At 30.5% G+C, this 9596-nt stretch overlaps 1 protein-coding gene across 3 annotated transcripts; it reads right to left on the reverse strand.

Moving 5' to 3' along the window:
* Position 1: 1 nt before the first annotated feature.
* On the reverse strand, positions 2 to 9568 carry LOC148627865 (transmembrane protein adipocyte-associated 1 homolog). 3 transcript variants are annotated; one of them, XM_088580806.1, is made up of 11 exons: positions 9512 to 9568; positions 7790 to 7995; positions 7050 to 7182; positions 5792 to 5881; positions 4983 to 5055; positions 4265 to 4344; positions 3439 to 3588; positions 2873 to 2933; positions 2247 to 2349; positions 1804 to 1884; positions 2 to 1340 (listed from the first exon to the last, which is right to left on the reverse strand). In XM_088580806.1, the coding sequence occupies exons 2-11, from the start codon at positions 7981 to 7983 to the stop codon at positions 1064 to 1066; spliced, it is 1242 nt and encodes a 413-aa protein (XP_088436932.1). In that variant the 5' UTR covers positions 7984 to 7995; positions 9512 to 9568; the 3' UTR covers positions 2 to 1063. The 3 variants fall into 3 exon arrangements, with proteins under 3 accessions (XP_088436932.1, XP_088436914.1, XP_088436924.1); XM_088580788.1 differs by having other exon boundaries at positions 9414 to 9518; XM_088580798.1 differs by having other exon boundaries at positions 9250 to 9517.
* Between the last annotated feature and the right edge of the window lie 28 nt (positions 9569 to 9596).

The raw sequence follows: 9596 nt of genomic DNA on the forward strand, positions 1-9596 counted from the left end.
AATCATTATGTAGAACTTTATTGCACATGGAAATGGATTTATCTTCAAATTATCAATCTGTAAAACATATAGTTGAACAAATCTCAACCTGACACAATGTTGTCAAAAAAGTCTAAAGAAAGGTATTAAACTGAGAATATGTATTTTAAAAAAAAGAAACTGAATACCATTGTAAGTACCGGTATATAAAAACAACCACAAAGTTTATATTTCACACGACAACTTCCTTGTTCACTAACACTGAACAGTAGTAACTAGTGGCTGATAGCATTTACTGTAAATTGAGAAACAAAACAAAAAGTTACTGTTAAAAACTAAATGAAAATGTTCCATCCAATATTAAACAAGGAATATGTACATGCAATATTATTGCTGAAACCTAAATACACAGGATTTATTCTGATGTTCCTTTGTAAAATATTTAAATCAAAATCAGAGATCTGTATGCATTGTACAATAATGCTTATAATTATAAAGGTTGAAGGCATTAGCTATAGCAGTATATCGTGGGTAATAAAAAGGACAAAATTATGTGGCTTAACCTCAATGCATTTGAATTGTGTTTCCTACAAATTTTTACTGCAGCACTTACCTGCCTTGGAGAAATTACATAATGAAAAGGATAGCCATTGAATGACAGACTTTTATCATTCAAAATAAGTCTATTACAGAGGGCAACAAAAACACACGAATGCAATTAACACAAGGAAAAACTGTGAGCAGAGCTCACTAAAGAATGCCCTCGCACCCACATGGTCAAAATGTACACAAAGTTGTCAACAGGAAGTTGATGTCACTTGAATCTGAAATCAAATCTAACAATATGGCATGAAATAAAGCTTACTTCAAAATATAAATTTGGTTGTGATAAGTAGTTGCAGAGGAAACTATAATGAAAAAGGTGTGTACTGTGGAACGGATGGACAGACACTATGATCACTATATATGGTCTGTTTTCAAAACAGAGATATAATAATTCCATAAAACAAACATCAGTTAGATTTTGACTTGGCTCAGAGTTCAATTATTCACAACAATTATAGCAGTTTAGACATATTTCACACTATGCATTTGCTTGGTAATATGAATTCTGTTGATAACTAGAAGATGGTTCAAAGTCCTCTGGAACAACATTTGTTGAACTTCCCATTAAATTGTTCTGAACACTAGTACTGAGAATGTTATGACGATCAAAATGAGTGCTGTCATAACTTCCAACAAAACTGTCAAAATCATCTGATCTTCTATTGTTTGTAGCGTATGGCATACTGACATTATCATCGTCAGGAAGCTCATCAGCTTGTGTTTTATAGGAAAATAAAATTCTTGTCTGTGATGTCCTGTAAAAAATGCAAATATTATTACATAAGTTTTTATCCTCGCTTTTTATTCATTTACCATTATAGAACTAGTAATGTTGGATATATATATACATATCTCATATAATAAATATCTAATTTTTCTGAAAAATTGACACCTGTAAATAGGTTTATTTAAAGATGTTTCAAAATACAACCATGGGAGTTAAAATGCTTATAGCAGGGGGTACACAATACACAATACATAATTTTGCATGAAGTCATATAAGTTTGTATAACAGTTACAAAGTGGGTGGGTGATTACCAAATAAAAGATATCACTATTTTCAATTGATTCAAAATAATCAGTGATGGATCTATGAATGTTAAAAAGAGAAGGGGGGCTTTTGATTTTCTGAATAATCATGCATAATTTTCCAGCACAAAGGGGCCACATCCTTCCTCCCTGGAGCTGTATACAATGATTTAATGAATAGATAATTACTTGAAAAAGTTGTGAAGAAACACCATGTAGACAAGAGGCGCAAAACAGGTGAAATATATATATGTTGTCAGGTCTACCACACTGAAATGGAACAAAAGACATACTTATCTTCTATTTGCTGACTTAAAGAGGTAACTTTTTATCAGATACATATATCTGCCCATTTTTGTGTCAAAATTGCCACCTTTCAGGGTTTCAGGATATAAACTGATCACTAATGACCACATTTCTAACCAATTTTTAATTTCATTTGTAAACTGTTATACATATACAAATTACAAAACAGAATCAAATTAAATCAGTAATTGCTGGAAAAACCTTTTCATTTCATTGAGAAAAAAATAAAATAGCAAGAAACATTTAGCTGTCATGTAGCAAGATTGGCTGGGAAATAACTCTATCACTTTGACTACATCAAAAAATACCGGTAAATTTCTCCTTACCACATTCCATTTAAAATACTGCCATACAATAAACCACTACCTACTGCTTGTGTTACGTTTAGGACTGCTAGGAAAAAACAATACCAATAGAAAGACTTCTTAGCTGAAAAAAGAAAAGGTCAGATTTTTGTAATGTTGATCTGATGTAGGATATCTTTAATCTCATTCACTGTATGTTTCAATAAAGTCTTTGGAGAAAAAGTTGTCCAATCACATGCTAACTTCCTTGTTCCTAGAAACTGGTTGATCCAAATTCTTGAAAACAACAAAAAGAAAGGAATCTCAGGAAATTCCACTATATTTATGATGTCAAACACAGAGTTCACATATAAATCTTTGGTATTATCAAAGCATCTCAAAAAGATGAATTTAAGACATTAAGGAATAGAAAATAAGCAATGCATTCTTCAGCCTGGAAATCTCCTGCCAAAAGCTTTCAATTAAAATCTACTTGTCACAACTGAAAATAAAAATTAATTTCACATAAACAATTATTAAAAACAAACTGAATTTACAAAAACAGCAGTGAGCATAATTATATACCTTCTAACAAGAAATAAAAATAGTTGTAATTGTCATTACAAATGACAAAATTCATTACAAACAATCAACATAAAAATGCTTACGTGGAAGTGCCAGCTTCTCTTTCAAAGAAGTCCAGGGTAAAATAAATATTCCAGTGTACACCTAAAAATAAATTATAGTACAATAAAATGTAGTACAACTTGCATCATTTGAAATCTACATCATGTACATCATATTTTGTAATTAAAATAGATTTGAAAGAGTAAGAAATAAACCTGATTCAGTATTGAATGCATAATCATCTTTAAGTGTCACTTGCTTCCTTGAAAATTGAACTGAATTTATTTTTCACTTGCATTTTTCATACCATACATGTTGGTAAAAAAGTATAAAAGCTTATGATATAAATTCAGGGATAAATTTTGAATAATAGTCAAATAGGTCATATTTTTGGTAGTGTTAACTGTTTTCTTCATCTTTATCAGTCATTTTTTTAATTTTGATGGCAGATTTGACACATAGCTCCTTCCAAAATGTTCTATTGTCTTTGTTGAATTGTACTGCAAAGATATTTTTTTCATAAATTTACTTCTTTAAAAAAAAACCAACAATTTATTTTCATAGAAAATACATACATGTATATCTTATGACCTTAAACAGATCTTACCACAAATAAGCACAATGAACTAGCTAGCCAGAAAATCATGCCTCCATGACCAAATATATCATAGTCCACCAATGTTGAGTTACCTCCCTTTGATCCAGTATTTTTCTGTACATGGAACTTAGGGTCAGGTTGTGTAAATTCTAGAGTACCCTGTAAAATGGAATAATAATACTGTGAAAGTACTATTGTTCGTGGGGTACCAATTTTCAAGGTTTTCGTGGGTAGGCCAAACCAAGAAAGTTGGTTCCCAACATAAAGGTGATTTCCATTGAGGTGCATACTGAAAACCTCAAAACTTGAGTTTCTTCCCAATCTACGAAAATTGATATCCACAAATCAAAGCACATTCACATGTAATACCAAAATCTAAAGAAATAATAATTGTTCATCTTCCTCTACTGTGTTAATTGTTTAACAAGTGTTGATGTTCAATAATTTAAGCCATAAAAAGATACAGCCATTTTAAGACTGAATGTAATGTCAAATTTTTTGAATTCATGCAAGATCCATTATTGAAGTATGTAAAAAAAAGGTTTCAAGTGCTGTTGAAAATATCATATTTGGTGTAACAGACTCAGATTAATACATTATTTCTATCAGTAACATGTTTTAACTTTATAATTCTTACAGATTTCTGGTCACAAGCTGTTTTTGTATACGTAATTTGTGTTTCATTTGCTTTAATGTGACCCATTTCTAATCCAAATCAAAGAAGTTTCAAATAAAGGAAAAAAACTGTAAATCCTGAAATGACCAACTTCATAAAGCACACCATTTATTAATATATATATACCTAGATTTCAACACCATCAAAATAACTTTTTACCTGTGTTAATGAGTATATTAATGCTATACATGTAGTGACCAGTAAAACCCTCTGAATGCTCTTTTTACTGTCTAAGTGACCTGAAAGATAGGAAATAAGTTATCACATGTACTTAAAAAAAAGGTACTTAAGTACCATTCTGCGTACAGATTGGTAATGAGTGGCACATCATTTACCTCAATTTAGTCATTTTTGCCTAAAATATATTCAGTACATCTAGAAAACAACCACAAAGCTACTTAAGTTTATCCTGAAGCATCTGTGACATAGATATTTTTTGACTGCTTATATAGGGAAAGAGTGCTGGAAAATTTTCCCATCATTTTTCCATAGTTGCATTTCAACTGAATTTGACCTATCAATATCCTTTACAAAAAAGCAAATTTTACAAACACTTTGATGGTTATTTCTGGTGGTTATCAGGTATAATTAATTGGTTAATGCAATAATATCTCGCGTTTTTTTCTTCGTATGCCACACCCGATATACATTTTGCCTGAAATTTAGACATTTTTAGACAGAGAAGTACTTAAAATACTTTCATAAGTCATATTATCTCTTCTGCTGGCAAAGTTTTCAATGAACCAATGTAACACTACAAAAATAAAGATATATAGTATTGTGAATGAGTACATTATTAAAAGGACACAATTTGTATTTACTGATGCAACTTGTATGATAGAGATTAACTTAAACATAAATAAAAGTGAGTACTCACCAAATGCTATCCCAAAAATCACAATCGACATCTCCATGGCTAGCATGAAGAATCTTAGAATTAACCATATTGCCTGTTAAAAGAAGTTCATAAAAACATTATTGACAAGAAAAAAATGTCCATAGAATAGATAAAAGAATTTCAGCTATTCAAACATTTATGTTTTATGTTCTTGCTAAATAGAATTCTTTTATAGAAAGATTGTAGTACAACATTGTAGTAATTAAGAACACAATAAACACAATATTCCATTCTTCACAAATTCATTGCAATAACATGATAAAAACAGACATTATCAAATTTTGTGATTTCAATTCTTAAAGAAAATGTATTTATGAAGTTTTGGTCCTTTTAATAGAAATTTTAAAGATTCAATTGCAGAACAACAAAATTTGCACGAACCCACATGTATGTGTATACATGAATTCACACCTGTCATTTAGCTCTGAATGACCCCAGGTTTGTCTCCATGTAACCTTTTGATGTCAATGAAAAAATGTAATTTTAAATTGTGATTAAATTAATCTTTAAATTGGAGAATTCAGTACGAAAACAACAGGAAAATATATTAATTTCTTCAATGGTGTCCACAAGTGTAAATACATCTGTACTTTAAAGGTAACCTTAACTGTGGGTATCAATTTTAAAAGTTTCCAAAAAGTTTGTTAAATAAATTTTAAATTCAATACAAACTCCAAGTAATCTACAAAAACTGTACATTTCATTGTGAATTAGAATACAACCAAACCATTAAAACGACAAAAATTGACATCACACCAAACCAAAGATAGTTCTTCTACATGTATTACCTTATCTGCTGTGTCTCCTGCTGGTACTGCAGCATTTACTGTCATAGCAACAATACATCGCAGCACACTGACAATACCAACTGTTAAAACCTAAGGTAAAAAATATAACTACAAAAAATCTGTATAAAAAAAAACACTTAGGCTAAAAAAATGTATGCGTCTGTTTCTTGCTGCCCTTCCTACCCTAGGCATTTAATTGTTGTTTGACTCGAGCATTGCTAAAGTCTAGAATAGTTTCCCGTAAACTCAATGTACAGAGTATAATGTTACAGAAAAATACAGTTATTCCCCTCCCTATTTTGTTCTGGGTGGTAGCACAAAACAAAACCATTTTTTGGTCTTATAGACTGAAATGTGTTGCATATTAGCTTCAAGACTTCAAGCCCTAGCATATGCTGGTTAATTTATGTAAAAAAAATATCAATATTCTAGCATGAGTTTTTCAGTATTATAAATCATTCAATTATGTGATAAATTTCTCACTTTAGAAGTACTGAGTAGTAAGAGATAAGGTTAGAAAATGAATTCTAATGCAAAATTAATTCGTAGTATTCCATAGATGATACTTTCCCTTTTTTATTTACACAAGCACAGCCATCATTTTAAGATTTTCCAATACCAATCAGAAATATATCTGACAGTTGAATTCGAATGAAAATTATTGAAATGTGATTTCACTTATTAAATTGTTCATCAATCTTGGGTTGATCATCAAATTGGTGGTCACAAATAAACATTTAATTGCTCTGCTAATATAAATATGTCACTGTAACTTCAACGTGAGACCAACCAATACATTATGGACATCTCCTAATCTTCATATATATTTTATAGTACTCTGAAAGTACTTTAATTTGTGGATACCAATTTTCATGGATTAGGGAAGAAACTCAAGTTTGTGGATTTTTGAATTTGTTGTTTTCAAGTTTTCAGTATACACATCAATGGGAATCAACTATTTGTCAGGAATCAATTTTTGTAGTTTGACCTACCCATGACAACCACGAAAATTGATACCCCACGAATAATAGTACTTTCACAGTAATCTCCATACATTTGTATTGACAAATAATTGTATAAAGCCAAGAAAATAGAACTTTGGACCTTGACTTCAATATTATTGCCGGCAGTATCTGTAAAATTTACTTATTATTAAAATTTTTAAATACAATACAGTAATCTCCAAATTAAACGATTAAAAAACAAATGTGTGGAACTGCAGAATATGACTATAATATTTTGCTTGTAGTATCTATACCATTAAATAAAAAGCTGTAAATATTGGACTGTCTGTACTTCTGAGTTTGGTGATGGCATCTTTCATCTTCCATACCAGGAACATCAAAAAGAAGGCATTTGGAACCAATATTATTAGATCCCATATTCTTATGCTAAAAAGAAAGAGATTAAAATATTCAGCAATTAAATTATTGTCATAGTTTTGTACCTGTCTGTGATAATCCTATTAAAATGAAAGCATTGTTGCTTTTACTTGGAAAAAATAAGGCATTAATTGAATATTAATTGACACCCTGCCATGTAATGGTGAAAAAAAAAGGGAGTAGGCCAAACGTTCAAAACTCCAAAACTATGATTTTTATTGTCTTGAAAATTGATCTTGACCTGTATTTTATAGTACTCAACAATTGAGCCAAGTTTAAAAGAATCATTGACCCAATCTCATGTTATCATCTGAAAATATATGGAGACAGCTAAGCCAACATGCTACTTTTCGGAAGGTAGCACATAATACCTTGCCACTTCAAGTGATGGGGTATAAAGATCATACATGCATCTCCTTTTCATTTATAAGTAGCTTTAAAAAAAACAAATGCCAGATGTCTTGAGAATTCATGACCTATACGTTTTTCAAAAATCATCAAAAAAAAATGTTTTGGTAAATTTACAGACATACATGTACTAAGTAATTGTCTGAAAACAACAAGAGCCAACTAAAGACAGATACATGTAATTTTAAACATGCAATAGACAACATACTTAGACTGTCCAATATCATCATAAAGTATAGCTTGACAGATTGGTTCACTAATAACAACATCAGGAGAAAATGGTGCTGGTGATGTCACATTCTGTAACAGGACTTTAAGTGCTCCATCACCCAATGTTATCTTATTTATATCATTATGGCTTTGACTTTCTTGGGAAAAATGGACAGTGCCTGGATCAGACATCTATTAGAGAACCTGTAATAATACAATTTGAAATAAAAAAAATACACTGACACAACCAATACATCTGCTTTAATAACTGAATTGATCATCTTGGGTGGGGGGGGGGAACGTAAATATATGAGAGCAAAATCAAACCATAAGAGAAGTGAACATTTAAAACCTACTATGTCATATTAGACAAATTTATAAATGAATCTATAGCAGCCAAATATTACCAATGACTCAAAATAACTTGAGGGTAAGTATGAATACACAAACTTCACAAAGCCATTTAGGATACCACAGCATTCAGAAAATAAAGGACTGTGAGCACTATATTCAAAACATAGCAGTGCACTAAATCAGACTTTCCTGACCATTGCTTGATATTGAAGACTAGGTTGCTAATGTACATTTGTATATATAAATGAAATCTACATGAGTTTGTATTTCCATTTTCTGTTCATGTTCCATTTAAAAAGTACAAGATGGGAAATGAAGGCAAATGTAATTCATCTTTTCAATTCACTGCTTAATAATAAGTAAAAAGTATATAAACTATGTTATATATTCCAAAGTTTCCATCTTAAAGGTTTATTTTCATTATTTATTGATAGAACAATGTAAAGTGACATTTCAATCATTGAAAACAAGTATGCCTGCTCTTTACCATTGCTATTTTTGATTTGTGAAAAGAAATAATTGAATTGAATTGCTGATGACTTACATTTATAACACCCTATCAGAAACTTTGTTAACTTTAAAATATACAAAATCAATGCTTACTTCCAGAAATGTACTGGTAAGCGGTGAAATTAAAAGAATACCAGCTGTTTATGAACCTACACGTATTTCTGATCATATTATCTAAATCAACGAAAGGTTTTTCTATTAAAGATATAGAAACAACAATTATTTTCCTTTTGGCTGCATAAAAATATCTGATATGCTTTTGGTTGTATCAAAGGTAATATATGTGTAAAAAAATTCCCACCGTCTGTGGAGAATGTACTGTTTCCAGAATCTGAACTGCTTTTGAGGATATTACTTGAGCTACCCATAAGGAAAAAATTGAAAATACTATATGGTGAAGCTCATTGTGCCTGCTTATATGGGCAGTGCCTACTCAATACAAATTATCAATATATGAAAACTATGGTTTTGGTCTTTATATTTTGATCAAAAAGTGAATTATCGTGCATATTCAAAGTGGAAGTATTACAAATATTGTCATCTTCAATAAAGTCTGAACATTTTTTATAATGAAATAATAGATATGAAACATACATTCATCTGTATTAACTTCACTCTTCAGTCAGACCAGTCACCAAGCTAAGGGGTGTGGTTTGAAGCTTACAAAAAAACGACCAAAAGTATATGATGTCAGTTTTCATTTATCCGTCAACCATTTAAGTATCAGACAATTTCTGTGGAATTTCGCATATTCTTACCAAATAAAATGCTAGAAGGAAATAATTTTCGGTGTAAAAATAGTTTTGCGTCAAATGGTCAAATTTTTTGTTTTTGTCTAGGTTAATTTGACGCTTACGTGTACAACATAAAAGTATTCAATACTCAAACGTTTGCGTGAGTTGTGGAATTAGACGCACAATACTACATTGAGTGTGGCGAGC

The sequence above is a fragment of the Perna viridis genome, chromosome 1, assembly GCF_037379345.1.
Source record: "Perna viridis isolate PV_CMFRI_1.1 ecotype Kerala chromosome 1, ASM3737934v1, whole genome shotgun sequence".
Lineage (NCBI taxonomy): Eukaryota > Metazoa > Mollusca > Bivalvia > Mytilida > Mytilidae > Perna > Perna viridis.